The 27,393-nt window shown below is 38.4% G+C and overlaps 1 protein-coding gene across 4 annotated transcripts; it reads right to left on the reverse strand.

Annotated features, from left to right (window-relative positions):
- Positions 1-2,435: 2,435 nt before the first annotated feature.
- Positions 2,436-24,166, reverse strand: LOC121296648 (inhibitor of growth protein 4-like). Of its 4 annotated transcripts, none has more exons than XM_041222410.1 (9): positions 24,096-24,166; positions 21,737-21,808; positions 18,439-18,605; positions 17,985-18,099; positions 8,716-8,781; positions 7,665-7,776; positions 6,720-6,864; positions 5,546-5,607; positions 2,436-5,057 (listed from the first exon to the last, which is right to left on the reverse strand). In XM_041222410.1, exons 1-9 carry the CDS (start codon positions 24,130-24,132, stop codon positions 5,018-5,020), a joined length of 816 nt encoding a protein of 271 aa, XP_041078344.1. In that variant the 5' UTR covers positions 24,133-24,166; the 3' UTR covers positions 2,436-5,017. The 4 variants fall into 4 exon arrangements, with proteins under 4 accessions (XP_041078344.1, XP_041078341.1, XP_041078343.1 ...); XM_041222407.1 differs by having other exon boundaries at positions 7,665-7,779; XM_041222409.1 differs by having other exon boundaries at positions 8,716-8,784.
- Positions 24,167-27,393: the final 3,227 nt, after the last annotated feature.

Genomic DNA, 27,393 nt, shown 5'->3' on the forward strand with positions numbered 1-27,393 from the left:
AACACGGACACCGTGAAGAAGGAATTATATTGCGGTGTCAAACTGACAGGATTGCGGGGCTCTGTCTGTCTGTAGCTTTGAAATCGATTCTCCTAACTTGCTATATTTTCTTAAACACTGTTTTTTGTTGTGTCTCTTCAGAAGGAGAGAAAGATCCTGTGGAAGACACAGAGAAAAAACATGCAACTGAGAAAAACACAAAGAACTCAAAAAACCCAAAACAGACTGATTCCAAACCCACCATGGCCACTGCAGCCAGAGGTCAAGGAGCAAAGGTCACCAAAGCCAAGCGGGAAGGAAACAGAGACATGAAAGAGAAGAAAGCAAAGAGCGGCACGATGAAGAAGTTTGAGAAAAAGAAGAGCAACGGCAGGGTGGGAAAGAACAAGTTCAAGAAGCTGAAGACAGTGTGATCTATCCGCCAGGAACAGAGCTGGAATAGAAATACTAAAGAAAGTGAAATTCAATAAGAAAAGCTTCCACGAGATGGCTTTCTCATGTCTTCACTATAAATTCAGTGACAGTTTCAATGAAGATATTGAGAGACTCCTAGTTAACATATTTGTCATGAAATTTTAGTTTCTGTAGTTCTAAATGCAAACAGCATCAATGAGCCATTCTCATAAAAACTCTTCAAATCACATTTTCTTGAATTGCCTTTTGTGATGTTAGGCATCTGTGTGGTTCTGATTACAATTACTCATGCTGTTTTTTTAATTACTTTTTTGCTTTGACTGAGTTCAGGAGTTGCTCTTCAGTTCCACTGTCTTCCATAGCCTTATGTAACATAGGCCAGGTCAGCCAAAGTGTCTGTTTAGAAGTGAGAGCCAGCGCCATCTAGTGATCTGGATCAGGTCTCCAGTTTTGCCTGGCAAGACACTAGATGGTGCTCATGTTTGCTAATGTAAACACTAGGGTCTTGTGTTGTTTGTAGTGTTCATTAAATCTTGTGACTTTCTAGCAATTGAGCAGAAGTACCTCATTCACTATTTCATACCCCTTGTTTAAAGAGTGGGTGTTTGTGTGTGTCCAAATGGTCAATCTGATTTACACTGACAAGGGTACTGGGGCCAAAACCATTGTCTACTGGACTTCAGGCTTCATTAGAGCATCCTACAGCACTGCATGTGCATCCCCTTGGATTTCTTCAACCACTGAGCAGTGACTGTCAAGATTTAACCATTTCATGCATGGCACCCTCACGTCGGGACGGATACAAAATCTGTCTTCTTGTCTTTATATGGGGACATATGGAAGACACAAGTGCATGATGACCTCATGTGAGGATGCCCCCCCCCCCCCCCCCAATTGAAATCAATGAAAAACATTTTCACTAATGAAATCTGGCGGTGGCACATTGGGGTGTGTGCAGGCTGATCAAACTTACCTTTGTGTTTCTTAAAAGTTTAACTTTTTGTAAAGCATTTGAACTTTCTTAGTTCTGTTGAAATTTCCCAATGTTTCATTGTGTCTGATTTAAAACACAAAGAGCAGTGGCATGCACCTGCCATATCTAACATACTTTCATGGTGTAAATATGAAGTCCCTAATTCATTTGTTATGCAAATTACATCTGTGGCATTCTGTGTTCTGTAATTAGAGAGAGACCGACCCTACATCCTATTGATAGTGCTATGGCAGGTGAATTGGCCCCAGGGAGTACACCCTATTGACACAATCCCATGTGGTTTTACATTGCCACTTTTAAGAAACCTCATTTCATTTAAAGGATTAGTAAATTGTTTTGTGTGAAACTAACTTCGACCGATTTATTGTGTTTTGATTTTAGGTGTTATTTTCATAAACTACGTTTACTGCAAATAAGGGGGTCAAGAAGAGTTACTTCCTTGTAGTGACCCCTGGGCAACATCTCTGACGGCAAAAAGCTATTCAAATCAAACTTGAGTGCTGAGTACTGAGTGCTGTAGGCTGCATGTTAAGCTCATACGAATATATATATATATATAATATATATATATATATATATATATATATATATATATATATATATATATATATATATATACACACACACACACACACTGCAAATAAAACTGCTCCAGCATAAACACGAGAGGCTGACTTTATTGTATTGTTTCTGAAAATAAATCAGTCATGTTCTCCACTTTGTAATGTATGGTGCGTAAAATATGGTATGTTTCTCTGCTCCACTAGTACACAGCAAAGGTAGGCTGTTGAGAGTATAAAAGCATTCCTTTATCTTTATAGTTTCACTTCAATAACACTGATGAAGACACTAGAGTCCGAACGCTTGTCTGCACGATTCAGTTTCTTCTAGTTTCAATAGCATTGCTGAAGGCATTACAGCCCAAACACTTGTCTGCATGACTCGGTTTCTAATAGTTTCAATAACTTGGATGAAGGCACTAGCTTGAGTGTTTGAATGTACAGTAAAATAAAAAGACGACATTTCCTTTTTTGATGTTTATTTTTGCTTAATGCTGTCAAGTTATACAAATCTTGTTTTCATTTTTTTTTGTTGTTTTTGTTTTTATACAAAGTGTACTGCTCCTGCTCTCTTCCTAATATGAGACAGTAACAGATTAAATATGTTAAGCACCAGACATCCCGTTAATAAAGATAACCGCCACAAGTAACAACACAAGAAACAATAGAAATATAGTGAAATAAATTCAATCAGTCACTTAGCAGCAGGCTGTGCTGTGCGTCTCTGGGAGCCTTTGTGTCGTTTTCTCATCCAAACTACTGTGTCCTGTTACAATGGCAGGATAACATGATTTGGACCCCAGTGAAAGTGAAATGCACTCCACTTTAAGTAAGATATTACACAGGTCTCCAAATACTTTAATCGGTTTAATGGAACCAAAGGCTGCTTAAATTATATTGGTTTGTAAATTTAATCTAGAAAGGACTGCTAAAAAATGCTTGAAGTGAATGACTAGGGGTGTAACGATTCATCGCATCGGGATGTTTTCTGTACATGATATATTGTAGTGTAATAGAGGTATTGCATGTATTGAGATGCAAGACCAGAAGCACAGCACAGCACATTGCAGTTCACCAAGTGATTCTTTAATGAAGAAGTGCTGTACAGCTGGTATGAATACATACACTCCCAGTCTCATTTCATTTTTTTAACATAACAGTTAACTGTTAAATGCTCATTTGATCTTATTATGAATTATACAAGACTCACTTTCATTTTATAAGTGAAGGCCCATCACATGTATAGTACCATTAGGGTATATTACACCCTGGAGATAACGCCCATTTATTTAACTGTTTAGAAGAGAATTTCATGAGTTCCGTGCTCCTGAACTGATTTACAATTGCATTCAACTGGGGAAACTCATAATAAAAAGCTGGGGGTTTTCTTAGGGTTTTTTTGTGAATGGAGTCTGCTGGGCAGACTTTGTTGCTCCACAATACAAAGAATGTCCAACTTCAATACTTTTCAATTTAAAAATAATAAATAATAATAATGAAAAAGCTCTCAGGCTGATGAAACAGTTCCCTAAATGTTTCCTGTGCTACGCTTCCCAGTTACTGTTTGGGTCTCTGTAACACAGTTTTTAAAGGAGCACATTACAGAAAACTTGCATTTTCAATTGTAGGAAAAAAAAAAAGTTGAAGAAAGTTACCAGTTTGCATGCCTTGCTTTCAGATGGTCCAAGACGGGATCACATATTTTCTTTATCTGAGGCCCAACTTAAAAACACTAAAAAAAATAATACAATAAAAAACAAAACAAAAAAAAAAAACAAAAAAAAAATGTAATCTCCATTGGTCTTTTTCCATTTGAACCCTATTTTTAGTGCTAGTGTTTTATCCTTGCTTTTCTTTAAAATACAGATTGTTGTTACCCCTGCGTCCCATTCGTTTGGGAACCCATGATCTAAGATACACTTCCTTGTTAACTTCACCTCAGCAGTGCCTTAGGGGTCATATCATGTCACTGGCTGGCTGCAAAGCATGTCAGTCATGAGAAGAAACAGATGATTGGTTACTGACAAGATAGAAGGCACTGAGGGGGTGGGAACAATTTCACAAAACAAAAAGGAAAGTCTACCTGAAAGTAAAAAGACGGGTGATACAAACTGGGAATTCTATTTAAAACCAGTACAGTACCACATTAAAAAATTCATTTGAAAAAAAAAAAAAGTTTTGCTAAAAACTGCACACTGACACGAAGACAGTGAGCAGGTGGAAGTGCACGGCAGCTCATAATTTAGGTGATTATTCCATTAACAAAAAACATTTTATATCATGATTTGGTAACAAACTATCCAGCTCAAGAAAAAACTAGCCTAGCTATCGTGGAAAATGTTAAGTGTCATGTTGTCAGGGGTTTACTGTGAAATAATATCAAAACAAACACAGCTCAAAGTAATAGAGGAAAACTGGTCTAAAAGCTGCTATAGGGATCTCAACCTACAGTTCCAATGTACAGTAATTCTAGTGCAGTCTAGTGATCTCAAACTGCAGCTACAATGTAATTCCAGTGCAGTCTAGTCTAGTGATCACAAACTGCAGTTCCAATGTACAGTAATTCCAGTAAGGTGTAGTCTAGTGATCTCAAACTGCAGTTACAATGTAATTCCAGTACAGTCTAGTAATCTCAAACTGTAGTTACAATGTAATTCTAGTACAGTTTAGTCTAGTCATCTCAAACTGCAGTGCCAATGTACAGTAACTCTAGTACAGTCTAGTACTCTCAAACTGCAGTTACAATATAATTGTAGTACAGTCTAGTCATCTCAAACTGCATTTACAGTGTAATTCTAGTGCAGTCTAGTCTAGTGATCTCAAACTGCAGTTGCAATGTAATTCTGGTGCCATCTAGTCTAGTTTGGTGCTAATAAAACTACAGTTTGAATGAACGCTACACTATTTCATTGCTATTTTGAACTAGTTTTCCAGTGCAGTGTGGTAGAGTTCTAATTCCAATACATTACAGGGGAAAATCTGCCTCAAAAACAAAATTACAAAGCAAGTATTTGTGTTCAGGGTGAGGACTGACTGCTTTTCAAACTGTTCACTTCTTCTTTCTGTCTTGAGAGCATCGAGGGCAGTACCTGAAAAAAAGGAACAAAAAGAAAGAAAGAATTTTAGTGAGCTTGGTTCAATTTATATAATTTATTATTCTTGGTATATTCCTACTTTTATTGTAATTTATATTTTTTCATTTGTATAATTATATATTTATAAAAACACATTCAATGATAGTAACATTGACACATACAGCCATATTAGGTCTCAGTGAAAGTTACTGTTCCATTCAGAATAACTTTGTGTCTGTCGCAGGTAGCAAAGAAAGCTTACTGTTATATTCAGTTTAATGTATACAGGGATGACAATAAGACTCCAACTGCATAGCAGTTTGATCCATTCCTGGTTTTACAGTGAGTTTAATAAAACACAGCCAAGCTTATTACCTATACACTATGGCTAATCAAGCCTGTAGTAAAACCTGGGAACCCTTATTCCCACCCTATTGTAATGTCCTAATGACCTTCGCCAGGGTCCTGTGCATTAACACCAGCAGTGTGAAGTTTCTACTCACCATTTTCCTCGGGGTTTAGTTGTGAGTCCAACGCAGGCGAAATGGAACCACTCGATGGAGCACTGCAAATTCATGAGACAAACAAGACACCAATAACAAGACAACAGGACAGGACACTGGTTCCCTCTCCTTCGCTCCTTCTCTCTTCCATCTCCTGTGTCCTCTTACTACTGTACTTTAATTACAATACAGTGCTCCCTCGCTATAACACAGGTCTCAGGGGACACACAATATGAGCGCTGTAGCTGAGGAGCGTTATAAACGGGGGAAGGTGGGGGGCGCCGCACATCTGACAAATACAAAATAAAATAACTCCCTCTCTATAAGCAAAAAAGTAACTTTCTGTGAATTAACCATGCATAAAGCACCATAACCAATGCTACATAAAAAAATAAAATAAAAAGGGTAACATTCCCACTTGTGGATCACTTTAATTAGCCATTTTTTAAATTATAAACAGCCTGGCTAAACGGCAGTCAAGAGTTCAGTTCAAAGCGACAGACAAGCAAACCAAGTGCGAGAAGGAGAGCGGGTCGGGCGAGGGGTAGAGGTAATGGGCTCGCCCCAGGTTCAGCTGCCAGAGCGGGGCTGAAGCTTCTCGTCTCCCAGTAAACCTCTCGCAAAAAAGTAAATACATTAGGAATGATAACCACATTATAGGCCTAATATTTATTTAGTTATAAACGAATGCTGAATAAGATGTCTGTGTTATAAAGTGCCAGCGCAGCTTTTCTTCAGTTCAGATACTGTATCAAAATGGAAAGACAAAAACGGAAGTTAGACTGAGAAGTTGTTTACAGTTTGAACACTGGTACTATATTTACTGTAGAAATATTACATGAATCACTAGTATAGGACTTAAGTCACTGTATTGGGTAAGGGCGCCTGCTAATAAATTAATAAAATAAATAAAATAAATAATAGCATAGGGAATCGGGGGCATGCTGTAGGCGCATTATAACCGAGAGCCTTACAGTGAGGGAGCACTGTATCTGTATTTTCACACGCTCCCACCCCCTGTACGTCTCCTCCCCTACGTCCCTTTCCCCGCCTTACTTGTACTCTTCTCCCTGCTGTAACCCTCTACCCCCTCCCCTCCGTTCCTCGTTCCTCATCTACCCCCTCCCCTCCTTTCCTCATCTCCCCTCCCTCTCCCCCTGCCCCCCACACTCACGTCTGGGTTGTCACAGCCAATCATCTCCCCATATGAGACCTGGTGACACAGGCAGTATGTGGGTTCATTGGGGTCCACCGGCATATCCAGCACATCAGAGGGGTGCACATTCCCAAAGGTAACAGCGGGGGCGCTATACTCTGTCCTGGGGGAGGAGATTAATGAAGGTATCGGTCAGGTTTATAACCAAACTTTCATAACCTTAATGCAAAATACAGGGATGAAAATGAGATTGTGCAGAGCAGTTTGAGCCATTACTGATTTTACACTGGACTTGCCTGACCTGGATCCACAGCTAATCCTTCCACTATTTTGTCATTGTAGATATAACTTGTTTTAATCTTCATATTCACATCAAGTTCATATTGTACTCTAGTCGTATTCTTGCACGTACTGCAAACTACACTATATTTAAATATTCAGCTTGCATTGTAACAACTGTAAGTCACCTTGGATAAAAGCGTCTGCAGAGTAAATAAAAAATAATTATAATACTATGAGTTTGATAAGACTCAGCTGAACTTGTTACCGACATACTGGGGCAAACCAAGCTTGTAGTAAAGCCTGGAATGGGTGAAACTGCGGTGCAATAAGAGTCTTATTTCCATTCCTGAAATTGATTTTAAAGAAGCCTCGTTTAGAATTCCACTGCTAGTGATAGGAGGTAGGACATGAATTTTACACAGGTGTTACTTAGTAAAGCCATCATTGGCTAGTAATTAAGGTGAGAAACTGATCATAAACTGTTAATAAACATTCTTAAAAAGTGGGCAGCATTAATGTTATTAAAGTTACAAGGATTTGAAAGATTGTTAGCACTCCTTTAAAGGGGGTGTGTGATCATGTTAATACAGCTAATAGGAGATCAGAGATCAGACTTGAAAGATGGTCAGTGCTTCTTTAAGGGCTGCGTCGGATGTTTTGTAAGGAGAGCTCTGTACTCACGAGTGCACCAGCTTTATTTTTTTCTGTCCATTCTTAGGACTGCTGTCATCGTCCGAATTCTTCACCTTTGATCTGGTGCGGGCGACCTTCTTATCTTTCTGACCCCTGACCTCTGCTGAGAGGGAGAGATTAGTGTTATCATTTAATGGGAGAATGTAATGTCCTTGCTAAGATAGTAAAGTCAACATGCATGACTTGGTGTGTGTTTGTACACTTGTTTATAATAGTGTGTGAATGTGTTTGTGTGTGTGTCTCAGTGTTGGACTGCATGAGTGTACAAAACCCACACACCAAGTGACAATCTGACTCCACACAAACACACACAGTCACAAACTGGACACTCACAAAAAACCCACAAACCACAGTCACAATCTGACGCACTCACAAACGAACAAACCCCCCCACACACACGCACGTACTCACACACGCACGTACCGCGCACGCGCGCGTACGGGGTGGGGGGGGGGGGGGTGGGGGTGGGGTTGGCATGTACTACAATCAATGTGGAATCAAAATTTGAGAAAATGTCCCCACAAAGATAGTAACTCCTGAAAAAATGATGTCATCCCCACTTTGTAAGAGCTAGAAATAGTACATCAATATAGTGAGTCAATTAGAAATCCCCACAAATACAGGAATACAAATGTGTATGTGTGCATGTATCTGTATTAGTATGTGCATATCTGTTAGTTTCTGTGTGTTTCTGTGTGATATTTTCTCCTTGTGTTAGAGATGTGTTTGTGTGATATTTATCCTTGTGTTAGAGATGTGTTTCTGTGTGATATTTTCTCCTTGTGTTAGAGATGTGTTTCTGTGATATTTTCTCATTGTGTTAGAGATGTATTTTTGTGTGATACTTTCTCATTGTGTTAGAGATGTATTTCTGTGTGATATTTTCTCATTGTGTTAGAGATGTGTTTCTGTGATATTTTCTTGTGTTAGAGATGTGTTTATGTGTGATATTTTCTCTTGTGTAAGAGATGTGTTTCTGTGTGATACTTTCTCCTTGTGTAAGAGATGTGTTTCTGTGATGTGCTGGAGCTGCACTTACCGGGCGTCGCTGACATTACCAGCTCAGAGCTGTACTTGACGTGCTGCAGCTCAGAGGCTTTCTTTCCTACTGAGATACAGTGAGATAAAAAACAAAAGACACACAGGTCGTTAAAGCAATACTTCATATCATCTACCACTTTACAATACTTCATTACCTCTTTCGCTTTCCCATTGCTTGAATTTAAGGGCAGCCCAGAAAGCAATCAAACCCACTTCAGTCAATACCCCAGATCAGGGAAACATTTCTTTTAGTGTTAAAAATATCAAAGGCATTTTATGCAACAAACCACTGGATTATAACGCTACACTGGAGCCAGAATGACTTCAGTTTTTTTGTATATATGTTTCCTCAAGTTTTGCATCTATTTTGTAGAGTTTGTTTGAATCAAGCCAAGTGCTCCCACCTAAATTGCTTTGTATAAATATATAGAACAATAGATGGGCTGCAATGAATTACAAGGTTATAATTGCATCGAGGGGTTCTGGTGACACCATAAACCATGAAAGCAAAGCACTGAATTCACCACAATTTACTTCAGCCCCATGTTATTTTTTTCTAATCTATGGAACCCACGATTTCAAGGTTTATATTGAAGGCAGTTTTCTTCATCGTATTTTTTTTTCTTGGTCTGTTTTTAGTGTGGGGGTTTCAAAACGGGCTACCATTTTGAAAGTGTCGTAACATTGCGTAATTATGACTTTTTCATATGGGCTGAAATGCAACTATATTACTTATCCATATATTATAAATAAACAAATAAATGCTTTATTTATTTATTTTTTAAAATACGCCCCCAACTGAAGTGTCAGACAAGCTTTCTGACAGCAGTCCTGAGTCATCTCTCTGTCTGCTGTTTGTTTGGTCTGATTGTCGACTCTGTGAATGTGGGATGGTGTGAATGTCTGCTGTGGGTGTGGCGGAGTGTCTCGCACTTTTATGTTTATTAGTGTTTTATGTTGTATGTAGTGTGTTAATGTTGGTGTTTATGTATAAAATACACAGGACATAAATATGGGTTATGAGCACGAGTGTTATAAAGTGTAATTTGTATTTAGACAAAAGGATCGCACAACTCACGCCACGTCAGAGTTGTACTGATAAGTAATTTTACTCAGGTTAATATTAACATAACAGTATAGAAAATGCGTCTGTATAATTCATATCTGCCAAGTCTCCCGTTTTGACCATTTTTTGGACCAGTCAGGGAGAGAATATTTAGGACAAGGGTACAGTAATTATTAATACTAGTGCGTAGATTCAGAGCACAATGGACATACAGTGCATTACCACACTGCAATATGCCCTTCATGATATACTACAACAAACCTGTATACCAACTACAGCACGTAATTATTATTTTTTTAAAATCAGGTTTCATACAGTAAATTACGTTGGTGCTGAAACACAAAATTGATGTTGATGTTACCTTGTACAGCTCTGTGCAAAGGTAGCGGCAAATCATATATGTGTGTGTATAATCATATGTGTATGTGTGTATATATATATATATATATATATATATATATATATATATATATATATATATATATATAATATATATACACACACACACACACACACACACACAGTACTGTGCAAAAGTATTAGGCAGGTGTGAAACAATGCTGTAACGTAAGAATGCTTTCAAAAATAGACATGTTAATAGTTTATATTTATCAATTAACAAAATGCAAAGTGAGTGAACAGAAGAAAAATCTAAATCAAATCCATATTTGGTGTGACCACCCTTTGCCTTCAAAACAGCATCAATTCTTCTAGGTACACTTGCACAAAGTCAGGGATTTTGTAGACATATAGTCAGGTGTACGATTAAACAATTATACCAAACAGGTGCTAATGATCATCAATTCAATATGTAGGTTGAAACACAATCATTAACTGAAACAGAAACAGCTGGTAAGAGGAATAAAACTGGGTGAGGAACAGCCAAACTCGGCTAACAAGGTCAGGTTGCTCAAGTCAATTTACTGTCAAAAGTCATACACCATGGCAAGACTGAGCACAGCAACAAGACACAAGGTAGTTATACTGCATCAGCAAGGTCTCTGCCAGGCAGAAATTTCAAGGCAGACAGGGGTTTCCAGATGTGCTGTCCAAGCTCTTTTGAAGAAGCACAAAGAAACGGGAAACGTTGAGGACTGTAGACACACTGGTCGGCTAAGGAAACTTACTGCAGCAGATGAAAGACACATCATGCTTACTTCCCTTCGCAATCAGATGATGTCCAGCAATGCCATCAGCTCAGAATTGGCAGAAAACAGTGGGACCCTGGTACACCCATCTAAAATCAGTTGCGGTTGGTTAACAGTGATCGCATGTTCGCCAAACCCCCAGCATTTTTGTAAATGAGTTGCGATTCCCATCGTCTGGGTGACGTGCGTTTCATTTCCCCCACTCACGTGACACTGGCACATCAACAATGCAGCTCATCCCATCTGTTTAATAGACTAAAGATGGGCTGTGTTTGCTCAGAAATGCAAGCACCTAAAACCCGCTGTGCATATGCGCAGTAGCAACTAGCCGACAGCCAGGACTGGTTATGGTTGGTTTAAAAAGGTCTGGATGGAGCGCAGCCTGGTAGCGAACACGGCTGTCAGTGCGCATGTGTCAAGGTAACCAAGGCTAAATACCAACTGCTCAAAACTGTGTCTCAGTCTTGCAGTGTTGCATTGCAAAAAGACAGAACATGTTTAAGCTGTTTCCATATTGCTATCCTAATTATCTAAAGTCAAATTATTATTGGGTATCTTCGTCTATCTTACTTTCACATTTGATTTCACATTCCACATACAGTTTATTGTTGTTTTCATATTTTCAATTTGCCAGTATTTCATGCAGTTTTCTCCAGAGGCTGCTGCTCTTAAGCAATGTTTCTTGTCGCGTTCAGCAGTTTTGTTGTTAATTTGTGGAGTACCGACCACTACCTGTTTAGGATAATCAGTTATTAAATATAGCATACAGAATGTCTTTTATTTTTATAATATTTTATAAATACAGTACTGTGCAAAAGTTTTAGGCAGGTGTGAAAAAATGCTGTAAAGTAAAAATGCTTTAAAAAATAGACATGTTAATAGTTTATATTTATCAATTAACAAAATGCAAAGTGAGTGAACAGAAGAAAAATCTAAATCAAATCCATATTTGGTGTGACCACCCTTTGCCTTCAAAACAGCATCAATTCTTCTAGGTACACTTGCACAAAGTCAGGGATTTTGTAGACATATAGTCAGGTGTACGATTAAACAATTATACCAAACAGGTGCTAATGATCATCAATTCAATATATAGGTTGAAACACAATCATTAACTGAAACAGAAACAGCTGGTAGGAGGAATAAAACTGGGTAAGGAACAGCCAAACTCGGCTAACAAGGTCAGGTTGCTCAAGTCAATTTACTGTCAAAAGTCATACACCATGGCAAGACTGAGCACAGCAACAAGACACAAGGTAGTTATACTGCATCAGCAAGGTCTCTGCCAGGCAGAAATTTCAAGGCAGACAGGGGTTTCCAGATGTGCTGTCCAAGCTCTTTTGAAGAAGCACAAAGAAACGGGCAACGTTGAGGACTGTAGACACACTGGTCGGCTAAGGAAACTTACTGCAGCAGATGAAAGACACATCATGCTTACTTCCCTTCGCAATCAGATGATGTCCAGCAATGCCATCAGCTCAGAATTGGCAGAAAACAGTGGGACCCTGGTACACCCATCTACTGTCTGGAGAAGTCACACCAAATATAAAAAGGGTGGTCACACCAAATATTAATTTGATGTAGATTTTTCTTCTGTTCACTCACTTTGCATTTTGTTAATTGATAAATATAAACTATTAACATGTCTATTTTTTAAAGCATTTTTACTTTACAGCATTTTTTCACACCTGCCTAAAACTTTTGCACAGTACTGTATTTATAAAATATTATAAAAATAAAAGACATTCTGTATGCTATATTTAATAACTGATTATCCTAAACAGGTAGTGGTCGGTACTCCACAAATTAACAACAAAACTGCTGAACGCGACAAGAAACATTGCTTAAGAGCAGCAGCCTCTGGAGAAAACTGCATGAAATACTGGCAAATTGAAAATATGAAAACAACAATAAACTGTATGTGGAATGTGAAATCAAATGTGAAAGTAGATAGACGAAGATACCCAATAATAATTTGACTTTAGATAATTAGGATAGCAATATGGAAACAGCTTAAACATGTTCTGTCTTTTTGCAATGCAACACTGCAAGACTGAGACACAGTTTTGAGCAGTTGGTATTTAGCCTTGGTTACCTTGACACATGCGCACTGACAGCCGTGTTCGCTACCAGGCTGCGCTCCATCCAGACCTTTTTAAACCAACCATAACCAGTCCTGGCTGTCGGCTAGTTGCTACTGCGCATATGCACAGCGGGTTTTAGGTGCTTGCATTTCTGAGCAAACACAGCCCATCTTTAGTCTATTAAACAGATGGGATGAGCTGCATTGTTGATGTGCCAGTGTCACGTGAGTGGGGGAAATGAAACGCACGTCACCCAGACGATGGGAATCGCAACTCATTTACAAAAATGCTGGGGGTTTGGCGAACATGCGATCACTGTTAACCAACCGCAACTGATTTTAGATGGGTGTACCAGGGTCCCACTGTTTTCTGCCAATTCTGAGCTGATGGCATTGCTGGACATCATCTGATTGCGAAGGGAAGTAAGCATGATGTGTCTTTCATCTGCTGCAGTAAGTTTCCTTAGCCGACCAGTGTGTCTACAGTCCTCAACGTTGCCCGTTTCTTTGTGCTTCTTCAAAAGAGCTTGGACAGCACATCTGGAAACCCCTGTCTGCCTTGAAATTTCTGCCTGGCAGAGACCTTGCTGATGCAGTATAACTACCTTGTGTCTTGTTGCTGTGCTCAGTCTTGCCATGGTGTATGACTTTTGACAGTAAATTGACTTGAGCAACCTGACCTTGTTAGCCGAGTTTGGCTGTTCCTTACCCAGTTTTATTCCTCCTACCAGCTGTTTCTGTTTCAGTTAATGATTGTGTTTCAACCTATATATTGAATTGATGATCATTAGCACCTGTTTGGTATAATTGTTTAATCGTACACCTGACTATATGTCTACAAAATCCCTGACTTTGTGCAAGTGTACCTAGAAGAATTGATGCTGTTTTGAAGGCAAAGGGTGGTCACACCAAATATGGATTTGATTTAGATTTTTCTTCTGTTCACCCACTTTGCATTTTGTTAATTGATAAATATAAACCATTAACATGTCTATTTTTGAAAGCATTCTTACATTACAGCATTGTTTCACACCTGCCTAAACTTTTGCACAGTACTGTGTGTGTGTGTGTGTGTGTGGTATTGTATGTATGTATGTATGTATGTATGTATGTATGTATGTATGTATAATAATATATATATATATATAATATACTATATATATATATATATATATATATATATACCCACGCTGATGCAACCACCGAAATGGGCGCCATATTACCATCCGCGAACACTGCAACACATACTACGCTGTCAAAGGCCTAAGGGCCTGATATATCCTATAGCTCGTCAGAAAAACCGACGGATTCTTTTAGTCAATTATTTTCTGGCTGTTTAAGAAAATCAGTTAATAAATAAATATAAAATCCTGTCGATCCGTGTCAGGTTTATTTCTTCTTCTTAATTACCTACCATTTCCTGAAAATACATTTTTAAAATCTACTTGATTACATTTTTTTTCATTCCTTGGCCTTAATTAGGACTTCCATTTAAGGTTTTATTGTTTCCTGTTCTTGAATTGTTCCTGTTCTAAACACTATAAAAACCTAAGGTAAATAATCAATAATATAAATAATAATAATAATCAGACTACATCTGTATGTAATATATTATAATAATGTTGAATAATAGGACTTAAACCTAATCCCTATGGTGGAATTTGAACTCATGTAACACGTTTGTTTTTTGTTTTTGTTTTTTTTAAATATATATACTGCGAGGTTTTAATATTTAAGACATGAATACAGTAGAATTTCTGTTACCAAATAATTCTGCTACACTGGAGGAAGTGCAGAAACTCCAAATCAAAGGGTTGGGACCCAGCAGACCACCCATAAAATTAGTGAAGGTGAACAGTGAAAGAAAACGAGCATACGTCCTGGTACAAGCCGAGGCCATGGGGTTGTGCAAGTGAAAGCTACAATGCACTGTTTTGTTTTCCTTGTCTCCTTTTTCCTCAGGCTCGGGGTGACACTGATGCAGCATGGCCAAGAACTGGAGTACAGTCCTGCAACATCTGTCCTCCAAATCAAAGAAGCATGAGGTTTCTAGAGTTCATAAAACATGTGAAATGCATCTAGGTATGACAAGTAGAGTGAATATTGTCGTCCAACTTAGCAGAGCTTACCACAACACCATAAAGCACAATGAAGAAGTTTCTAAAACCGACAAATACCTACACGCATCACCAAATGCATAAAGTTCTGTGGAGCTTTTGAATTGGCCCTACGAGGTCATGATGAAAACATCATCATCTAATCATGGTGTGTTTCTTGGACGGGTAGATTTTGTTTCAAAGATTGACCAGGCCATGGACACACACTTGAAGATAGCCACAGTCTTTAAAGGCACCTCAAGACTGTTCAAAACAAACTTCTAGGCTGCATGTTAGAGGTTTGCAGGGAAAATATTGTGAAAGAACTGAAACAGACTGATTATGTTGCTATTCAAGTGGATGAAACCAGTGACATTACAAATATTTGTCAAAGTGTACTAGTTTTTAGGTGCATTGTTCCCAAAACTGGACGTGTTGTTGAGAGTTTTTTTGGGTTCACCGAGCTGAAACATGGAAATGCTGAAGTTATTTCCACAGCCATTATGCAACAGCTTGATGCCATATTCACAGAAGAAAGTGAAAAGGCTAAAATGATTGCACAGAGCTAAGATGGAGCTAGTGTAATGCGTGGCGAGACTGATGGGGTCCAGAAGCTTGTAAGGGACAAATATCCAAATGCACATTATGTCCATTGCTATGCCCATCAACTAAATCTAATAATGGGTCAAGCAGCAAGTCAAGTTTCAGAGCTTGAATTTTTTCATCCGAGTATCTGTTGGAATACTAGAATCCAGCTTCCCCGAGAACCTACCACCAATCCGAAAAAGAAGAGGCCCAAATACCACTGAAGATTGTGACACAGCTGCCTTAAATTTGTGACATCATAATCACTCATGCCAAGGAACGGTTTGCCTTCAGAAAGCACCTTGTTGCTGCAAAATTGCTGCAGTGACCATTTTGTTGAGTATCAGGTAGCTTTCCCAGACAGACAGTGTACTAGAAGAAACAGTTCAAAAATAACCAGTGCTTGGAAAGACCTCTTTATGCATTGACTTAGAAGCAGTGTATGAAACTACAGATTTTAAAAAGTGCTGAAAATACATTAAGTATGCTTGAACTGATGATATATAACAAACTGGACAAAACATTTCCAGAGATTACAAAACTACTGAAGATAGTTATTACCACTCCAGTGATTACAGCAGAGGCAGAAAGGTGCTTCTCAACACTGAAACAGATAAAAACTTGAGAAACAATAAGAAAACTGAACGATTCAATTCTTTAGCCGTGTTATCAATTGAAAAAAACATGATGACTGACATTCCTGACTTTAATAATAAAGTAATTGAAAAGTCTGCCACGATAAGACATCGCAGACCAAACTTTTTGTATCACTTCCAGCAAGAAACAGATCCACTAGACAGTGCATCTACCACTGAGGTCGGCCCACCGGACGCCACCCCCACAGACTCCACCCAGTCAGCTACATCTGAGGTGTGAACACCCAAAAATTTTGGCCACCAGCCACCACTGATATATATTAATATGGAACCAAGGCTTAAATTAACATTGAAACAAAACTGAAACTTGACTGATGTGCTTTTAAATGATTAACTACTGATCACGGTCTGGTATGGGGGTGGGGCTACTGTAATAGCCTAATAATAATAATAAAAAGAATAGAAACAGGACTAATTAATTTATTCAAGTCTACTTCAGAAAAATCTTGGACCCCAGCAGGTTCATATAACCGAGGCTGTACTGTACTATCGGCCTTTTTACTGTATGCCTTAAATTGGATTAAATCAAGCGGTCTTGAACTGTCAGAACGAATGACTCAAAGTGACTCGAGCCAGATTGATGACTCGACTCAGCAAATTCAGTGACTTGACTCGAGCTTGGCATGTCACTGACTTGACTTGAGTCTTTACTCCTAAATGACTCGAGTCCCAATTTTAGTGACTTGGTTACAACTCTGCGCCACATTCATATTTAAGTGGGTATTGATATGTGAGCACGGGAGTACACAGATTAGTTCACATGCTGGGATTCAAGTGAATAATTATTGGTAATTGAACCCCAGCACAATTCTATATATAGATGCATGAAGCACTCACTCAGGGTTGTGTGTTCGTTAGTGGAGAACGGGTGGAGTTAGGAGAGAGTTATAAACAGAAACAATAGCTACGACGCGCTGGAAGTGCCAGCGCGGTACTTGTTTGTTGGGTTCGTCCACATCTGTTTTGTCTGTCTGTTTGTTTGTTTGGCCAACGCACCCTTTACTTTCAGTGTTGTATGTTTTGTTTAAACATTCTGTTTGTTTTATCATTTAATAAAATAAAAATTTCACCCGCCAGTAACTGTGTGGAATCTGTGTTCTTCCGGGTCTGAGGTCACCACTACAGCCATCCTGTTCACAGGGTGTCAGTGGGGTGATAATGTCCGGTGATCATGGTCACAAAAAGGCCCCAAATAATTGAACTTTAAGTCAGGAGTAATCTAAAGGAAGGTTTCTTGTTTTGGAATGTTTTATAATTTAAACATAGTTTGGTATTCATTAATCTAGAGGGCTGTGTTAATTACTTATATAGGGCCTGTGTGACTAAATCTGAATTAAAACCTAGAAGAAATCAAGCTGGCTAACAGATAAGAATGCAGTGTGTGTGTCTGTGTGTGTCCCCTTACCCTTGCTGGATAAAGAGTCGTAGTGTGTGTGTGTGTGTCTCTCTCTCACTCTTCTTGTCCTTGCTGGATGAGGAGTCGTAATCTCTTTCTCTGAGGAGTTGTAGTCTCTCTCTGTGTGTGTGTGTGTGTGTGTGTGTGTGTGTGTGTGTGTGTGTGTGTGTGTGTGTGTGTGTGTGTGTGTGTGTGTGTGTGTGTGTGTGTGTGTGTCTCTGTCTCTGTCTGTCTTACTCTTCTTGCCCTTGCTGGATGAGGAGTCGTAGTCCGTGGATTCGATCTGCTTCTCCTTCAGATCGGCTTCGAACCGAGCCAGGTCCGTGTCCAGCCGCCGGATGTGCTTATCAACCTGATGGACAGGCAGACACAGACAGAGAGAGAATTAAACAGGGCATGGAAAATTACTTATTTTAACAAAGTAAGCAGACACAGAAAAAGAAAAAGGATAGTATGTGACTGCTGATGGTAGCCTTAATATAGAATACTGGAATGGAAGTAAGATTCCTATTGCACAGCAGCTTCACCCATTCCAGGTTTCACTATGAGCTTGATTATCAGTGTGCATATTTAACAAGCTCAAGTGTGTCTTACTAAACTCCTAGCAAAACCAGGAATGGATCACACTGCTGTGCACTGGGAGTCTCATTGCCATCCCTGTTGTGCTGTCCTGCTCTCAGGTTCCTCTCACCATCTCGTAGGTCTGCATGGCAAGCTGAACCTTGTCGTCTCCGAACTCCTTGCACTTGGTGTAGGACTCCTGGATCTGCCGCAGCAGGGAGAGCTTCTGCTCGGAGGACAGCGTGCGCGCATTTGCTGTGTACTCTGTGGCCAGCCCATCGATCTCACCCTTCAGATCTGCAGGGGGCATGGATCCGTCAGAGAACAACACAGACTACAAACTCACAGCCATTCTAGCAGCCCAGAGCAGAGCTGCACGCACTGGAGACTGTCCGGGTCGAGCTCTCTGCAGGCAAGTGTCACTGCTGTTGATCGGGCTGATTTACAATTCACATTCAAACAAGTGAAGAACAGCTGCTTGAGCTTGTGTCTAAGAGAAGTAGCAGTTTCTTCACTTGCTTTAATGTAAATTGTAAATCAGTTTCACCTGATTGTCACCACCTGATTTCTGTTGAGAGCTCAAATAATCAGTTTGTGCTGCACTAATGCAGAGGCGCACACATGCTCAGATCACATTATAATATTAGGAGAGGGGCAAATATTAGAGTATTCAAACATACAGTGCTTGAAATTGACTAAGTGGCTAAAACACCCATGTTAATATTCATTCATATAACACAATTTAAAACTGACTGGATCAAAAAGATGCAAAGGAAACCACTACATTCTACATGGATGGACACAAGACTCCTTTTGCCCAGCAGTTTCACCAGTTCCACCAGTTCCAGGTTTTATTATGAGCTTGATTTGCCGCAGTGTGTCTTATTAAACTCATAGTAAACCAGGAGTGGATCAAACTGCCATGCAATGGCGTTTTTATTTCCATCCCTGTTCTATGGTACAGAACAGTGTTTAACTCTCCCTTCTTTGACAAGTGATTTGATGGCATATAAGACTTTCTTTTACTGTAATACGGTACAAATTATACTTCTACATAATTTAAAGTTTAAATTTTGAAAGAATATTCAAACATGAAGACCTCATATGGATTCCTATCGGTGTAATGTCTATTTCTTATCGTCCCCCACTGGTGGAGGCGGTCGTACATATTTAGAGTCAAGAGTGGGTCATAATATCATTCTGTGTATGAAAGTAACAGAACTGAAATATACAAAGGGGGACCTTAAGCCAGTCTCTATGTCTACTTGGTCTCTGCTCACAAACTCCCCCTTACTGACAAAGAATGCTTTTAGAAAGAGTCATGAACTAACTGCTGGACAATTGTTTTATCTTTTCCTATCACTGAATGAATCATTTGGGCTCCAGCAGTATCTTGCAGAAGGCACGTCCGACAGTTTTGAGTACGGTTTGACACCTTGGACAAACAGTACCCCCTCAAATGCAGCTGACGAGTCGAAACCACGGACCAATTGAGAACAATGGGCTGTCTCTGAACGAGAACAATCAATGAGAAACACCCCACGTGGACTCTGGCACAGCCCAAAATAATCAAACTAACCAATAAGATGGTGGAAGTTAAGACAACAAAAGGTAAGAGAGAGAGAGTTTCCCAAGACATTCCTAAACGCAGCGCGTCCCTCAATAAGCAAGTTCAATAAGCAAGCAAAGAAGGGTCTCACAGTTCGGAGGAAAGAAATGGAAGCTGAACTGTTCTGAAGAAAGTTATTTAAGTCACAGGCACATAAGTGCTCGAATTCACGGAAGAACCAACGTTCCGAGTAATGACTAAAATCATCTTCTGAGGAAGGACCCTGCTGTCCGTCCTACAAGAGACTGAACCAGAGAACAAGATCTGCTTTAATCAGAAAGCAGCTCTTTGTTTTATGTCTCTAAACAAAAGGAACTGAAGCAAAGACAGCAGTTATGTTTTGGAAGATCCCGAGAGAACTGCAACTACAGCTATAACGTTGCAAGACTTGGAGATCGACAAACTGATCTCCATTTGAAAGAAGTAATACAATGCGTACAGCAAAGTACCGTCTTCATTGCAACTTCAGATCCAGAGAGCTGCAGTGTTCAGCAACACAGATTGACTTCTTTATATGGAAATCAATAAGTACTCTGCATATCTAATATGAAATACTCTATGACTCAAGAAAGTAACTGTAGTAAATGCTATCAAGTTGGTTGGTGGATAAACTGTTCTAGGAATAGAAAATAACTTCCTGTTTTAGTGTGTATTTTGTTTATTGAAATGTGCAACTCAAAGGAGTTGCCTCAAATGCTGAGAATTTCATCATTGCTACATTTCTGAGATAATTTATACTCAATTGCGGTTGATAACGTATTAGTTTGGTACATCACATTTAAACTAAATTAACACTGTAAAACTAATTTGCTAAATTAGGTACTGGAATGTTGGATTTCGTTCAGAATGGGAAGTTGAATTAATTCTCGTGCATATTGACATGATCGATTACAACGAGAAACGGGTATTGAAAATACTAATGCAAAGTAGACACTGTGTGATAAGCCATATTTAATATTAGTATATTAACCATGTATGCTAATGATGTTATGGTTGTTGTAATCGTTTGACTATGGAATCAATGAACTGGGTACTGTTGACTCATATCTAACCAATAGCCTTTACTTTCTGTAATATTAGATTAGTTGTGGACCCTTTTTATTCTTAAATAAACTATTGTTTTATATTTCTTACATGTGTGAATGCCCTGCAACATATGACAAACCTGAAACCAAAATATTGGCTTGCGGTCTAATTGGCACCATTCTAACACACTGTTGGCTTCTACAGTTAAGAGGTTTGCAAGTACTTAATTTAGTAATTAGAAAATAGTATATTTTTTCCTGTTTTCATAGGTATACTATGACCCTATATCAGATGGGGGTACGCAGTAGACGGGGATACGGGGTCTACAAAGTTTAAAAACCACTGATCTAGAGAATAGCTTATCTGATTATTATGAACCTTGATATTATTACTCACAATGTTATTGAGGGTATACTGTGGAGCTGTATTTAGAGAACCACTTATCTGATTGTCATTAAACATTTAATTGCTAACTCTTATTCTATATATACACTCAGGGATGGAAATAAGACTCCTACTCACAGCAGTTTTACGCATTCCAGGTTTTAGTACAAGCCTGATTAGCCTCAGTGTATAAAGGAAACAAGCTCAGATGTGTCTTATTAAACGCCTAGTAAAACCAGGAATGGATCAAACTGCTATTCACGGGAAGTTATACTTCCATTCCTGATTATACTGTTGATATACATCCTGGTCTTCATTATATTACTGTTATTAGCTTCACAGCTGTTTTTAATTCACAGCTGTTGCTGCTGAAACAACACTTGCAGTATTAGGAGTGGATTTTCCTTACCTTCTGTTCTCTGGTCCAGATCTCTCATTAGTTGGAAGTTCCTCTGCAGCTCAAACGGCAGATTCTCAATACCTGCAAACAGACACAAGCAGGACATGCCAGCTTTTAGTTTTTCTCTCCCCCCCCCCCTTCTTTAGCAGAGCCTGTTATCGGTGAAGTCCATTAACCTCCTATTGCTGCATGTACTACTAAAATAATCCTGCAATGTAAATGTGTTTTTTATTTTATTGTGTTATGTTCCCATGTGTTGCTGCAACTGTTTACGTAAGGTTTGTGTGTTGTTTGAAATTAATTTTTTACATTTTGACCACTTTTTCAAACTTTTAAACTGCTTTCCCTGCCTCAAGATGGCTTCACATGTACCTGCATGGACCTCTCAGAACTACATTTTCCATCATCCTCCTGCTCACTAGTGAATCAATCTCAGTTATATATCTGAGCAGAAGGATGATGGGAAATGTAGCTCTGAGAGGTCCATTCACCTACATGTGAAGCTATCTTGAGGCAGGGAATGCAATTTAAAAATTAAAAAAAAGTGGTCAAAATGTAAAAAAATAAATTTAAACAATACACACACCTTACATAAACAGTTGTAGCAACACATGGGAACATGTAACACAATAAAATAAAAATATCCTTATGTACCCTTTAAGGTCAGCGCTACACAAAGGAACACACGTGTTAACTGTAAGTTTTATGTATGTTTTGGCCCTTTCTAATCAGGTTCGGAGTGTATTTCATTCTAGCGTACTATTTACCGTGTCACGGTCTGTCTATCATATAAAGTCTGCCAGAGAAAGTACACTCTCAACTTGATTATAGGGCTACACCTAGTCGATAAATCAAAATAATTCAAATTTATTTAACCAGGATAGAACCTTTGATAAATAGATCTCATTTTTAAGAAGACAGCAAGATATTAACATTATAAAATCAATGGCAAAATTAGACAAATTATTGGAAACTGGACAAAAATACTTAAAACAATCAAATACAGTAACACAAATAAATTCATACAATATAGAACAATTCCAATTTACATGATCCTAGGCAGTATATTCACGGTGCTTTAAGCGGGTACCTACAGAAAGCTAATATTAACATACTGAATCTTGTTATATAGAACCTGTTGTGCTTTAAATGTTTCCAATGTTTTATTATTGACATTCTGAGGTTCCAAAGGGGAGGGGGCTTTAATCATCAGGCACAAAAATGTATAGCTGCGAAGCGACTTACAGCAGTTCTATGCTCATTCAACACGTTGCGTGTTTAAAACACAGCATTCATTTGCAGCATTTAACTTAACTTGCTTTTATCTAATATTTAAGTTGTATTCTTTTCAAATCCATAAAAAAAAAAATTTAAAAAAAAAAAAAAAAATTAAAAAAGGGACACTTCAAAAAGAGCCTAATCGAAACAACGTGAATTTTTCAGACCGTTTACAGGCGTGTTTTTAGTGAATATATATAGAAGTTTCTACGGCTGCTAATGTTGTACAGTAATGTCGTTCAAAACAGAAGGGCCACATTTAAAATCGAGTTTCCTTCAAAAAGTGTTATTATTATAATAATAATAATTATTATTATTATTGAAACACTTTCCTAAACAGCCTGCTTTATGGAAACAGGACGTTTGCCACAAAGTCACGCCCCGGTTACAGTCGATCGTAAAATGTAAACAAACTGGAAAGTGTAAAAAGACACCCGTTTCATTTGTATGCATTTCTAATAGCAGCAAACTACACCATTGAAATACAAACCATAAAAAGCATTGACGGTGTAAATATTCTTAGCAGATAACTTAACCTTGCTGAACAATCTTTATTAGCGTGTGTAAGCAGTCTTGACTCCAATATTATATAGTATAATAAAGTTCCCATAGCATGCACCGCTAACAGTGCTAGCAATGCCATTCATATGTATTATTACTTTGTAACACAACACTGCCCTGCACGACTCGGAGTTACACAATATTAACGCAAACACTATTATGCTGCAAAACATACACCTAATTAGTTGAATCAATACTGCGTTTTATTTTTGTATGGCATCTGGTCGTGCAACTCTTTATATTACAACAAACGGCGCCATAACGCTGTCTTAGTTCTAATTATTTTAATGCATAATGAATTTATTCCGCGATCAGACAATTATGTCAGTATAAAGCCGATCCATAGTAAAATACCTGAAATGCCTTTATTTACCTTCGTTATTAATAAATAATAATATACTTAATTTTGAAATTCCCCCCCCAAAAAAAAAAAAAAAAAAAAAAAAAATAAGGTGGGTCGGGGGATTAGCAATATTTATTTATTTGTTAATTATTACTGTGTTTGTAGTTTTATTTTTATTGCACTTACTGTCCAAATAGTGTTCTAGATACATCCCTGCCGCCATCTTGCAATCACAAACAAAGCCAGCCACTCTTCCCGAAGCAAGAAGGGGAGTGGCTGGACAGAATATCCAATTAAAAAGGCGGGGCTACCAACATAACACGCCCCCTCTAGGAAGCTCTTCACCTCGCCCTTCAGACCTCATGCAATAAAAGAAGTGTGCAAATCTGGCTCACGTGAGCTTGTCTCCTCGAAAGAATCCTTTCTGGTAAGTTAACGTATTTCTTATTAATGTGCAATAATAACGCAATTGGTGCCTTTTTTTTGTAAACAATATTGTTGTTGATTGTTTCATGATATTATGTATTTTTTGATACAGTGGCTCTGTATTTGGATTTTAACTTTTTTTTTCTTAATACTTACGATATTTTACCGAGCTATTTCATAAAACCTGTGTTGCATTACAGTTATTCACAAAAACAAGCGCATTGCCGATTTAAATTACATGTGAACAGTTTGCCATTTCAGTGCATCTCCATAATATTTTCGGTATGTTTGATTTTAATTATGTGTAATGATTGATCTTAACTGACACATTTGTTGTAGTTGGAAACAGAGTCTCGCTTTCAATCAGACACGGCTCCAATGGATACACCCTGGGTGCGTTCATGGGGATCATTCTGCGCGCAGATTTTGTGCGGTATCTTACCATTTTAGCCAATGATCTTCTAAGAATGACCTCCGTGAACCCACCCATTAACAAAATTGGTCAGATTCTGCGCAGAATGATCTCCGTGAACGCAGCCCCCATCTATTTTTATTATGGTAAGAGGCACGCTTGATGACGTGTTGGACATGCTTCACAGTGGCGCGTTGAATTCAAAGTTGTTAGAGTAGCAACAGAAGCTGAGGGACGAAAGGAAAATACCTATACAGTAACAAACGGTGGTTTGAAAATTGAAGACCGAAGAGAAGATTAAAAAAAATAATCCACAAGTTATTTACGAAGTTTGCAACCGCCCCCTCCCAGCCTCGAAGCATTAAAAAATTACACACGAGTGTTATTTATGAACAACATATGAATCCAAATTAACACGTATTTATACTAAAGTAAAACAAAAATGACTACAAAAGATTTAGAAGTGAGTAGTTTTTCGAGATTTACGATTATAGTGTATTTACAGTATATTCGTAAATCTCGAAAAACTACAGTCTTTTAAATCTTTTGTAGTCATTTTTGTATTACTTTAGTATAAATACATGTTAATTTGGATTCACATTCATAAAGTTTTTCTGACTATATGTGAATGAAAAGACACACATTTGCCTGTTTTCCCATTGGAAATAGTGATATTTGAAATATCACTGTCCTGGTCACAAAAGCAAAGTGTGTGGGGAATAATAGCCATTTTCTATACTTTTGAGGCATAAGAACATAAGAACATAAGAAAGTTTACAAACGAGAGGAGGCCATTCGGCCCATCTTGCTCGTTTGGTTGTTAGTAGCTTATTGATCCCAGAATCTCCTCAAGCAGCTTCTTGAAGGATCCCAGGGTGTCAGCTTCAACAACATTACTGGGGAGTTGATTCCAGACCCTCACAATTCTCTGTGTAAAAAAGTGTCTCCTATTTTCTGTTCTGAATGCCCCTTTTTCTAAACTCCATTTGTGACCCCTGGTCCTTGTTTCTTTTTTCAGGCTGAAAAAGTCCCTTGGGTCGACACTGTCAATACCTTTTAGAATTTTGAATGCTTGAATTAGGTCGCCACGTAGTCTTCTTTGTTCAAGACTGAACAGATTCAATTCTTTTAGCCTGTCTGCATATGACATGCCTTTTAAGCCCGGAATAATTCTGGTCGCTCTTCTTTGCACTCTTTCTAGAGCAGCAATATCTTTTTTATAGCGAGGTGACCAGAACTGCACACAATATTCAAGATGAGGTCTTACTAGTGCATTGTACAGTTTTAACATTACTTCCCTTGATTTAAATTCAACACTTTTCACAATGTATCCGAGCATCTTGTTAGCCTTTTTTATAGCTTCCCCACATTGCCTAGATGAAGACATTTCTGAGTCAACAAAAACTCCTAGGTCTTTTTCATAGATTCCTTCTCCAATTTCAATATCTCCCATATGATATTTATAATGTACATTTTTATTTCCTGCGTGCAGTACCTTACACTTTTCTCTATTAAATGTCATTTGCCATGTGTCTGCCCAGTTCTGAATCTTGTCTAGATCATTTTGAATGACCTTTGCTGCTGCAACAGTGTTTGCCACTCCTCCTACTTTTGTGTCGTCTGCAAATTTAACAAGTTTGCTTACTCTACCAGAATCTAAATCATTAATGTAGATTAGGAATAGCAGAGGACCTAATACTGATCCCTGTGGTACACCACTGGTTACCACACTCCATTCTGAGGTTTTTTCCTCTAATCAGTACTTTCTGTTTTCTACATGTTAACCACTCCCTAATCCATGTACATGCGTTTCCTTGAATCCCAACTGCGTTCAGTTTGAGAATTAATCTTTTGTGCGGGACTTTGTCAAAAGCTTTCTGGAAATCTAAATAAACCATGTCATATGCTTTGCAATTATCCATTATCGATGTTGCATCCTCAAAAAAATCAAGCAAGTTAGTTAGACACGATCTCCCTTTCCTAAAACCATGTTGACTGTCTCCCAGTACCCTGTTACCATAAAGGTAATTTTCCATTTTGGATCTTATTATAGTTTCCATAAGTTTGCATATAATAGAAGTCAGGCTTACTGGTCTGTAGTTACCTGGTTCAGTTTTGTTTCCCTTTTTGTGGATCGGTATTACGTTTGCAATTTTCCAGTCTGTCGGTACCACCCCTGTGTCAAGAGACTGCTGCATGATCTTGGTTAGCGGTTTGTAAATTACTTCTTTCATTTCTTTGAGTACTATTGGGAGGATCTCATCCGGCCCAGGGGATTTGTTTATTTTAAGAGCTCCTAGTCCCTTTAACACTTCTGCCTCAGTTATGCTAAAGTTATTTAAAACTGGATAGGAACTGGATGACATGTGGGGCATGTTGTCAGTATCTTCCTTTGTAAAAACTTGTGAAAAGTAATCATTTAACATATTTGCTATTTTTTTTTCTTCCTCTACGATTTTGCCATTTGTATCTCTTAAACATTTAATCTCCTCTTTGAATGTTCTCTTGCTGTTGTAATATTGGAAAAACATTTTGGAATTGGTTTTAGCTCCCTTAGCAATGTTCATTTCTATTTCTCTCTTGGCCTTTCTAACTTCCTTTTTGACTTGCATTTGCAGTTCTGTGTACTCTTTCTGCGTACTTTCT

Source organism: Polyodon spathula, chromosome 21 (genome assembly GCF_017654505.1).
Source record: "Polyodon spathula isolate WHYD16114869_AA chromosome 21, ASM1765450v1, whole genome shotgun sequence".
In the NCBI taxonomy this organism is placed as follows: domain Eukaryota; kingdom Metazoa; phylum Chordata; class Actinopteri; order Acipenseriformes; family Polyodontidae; genus Polyodon; species Polyodon spathula.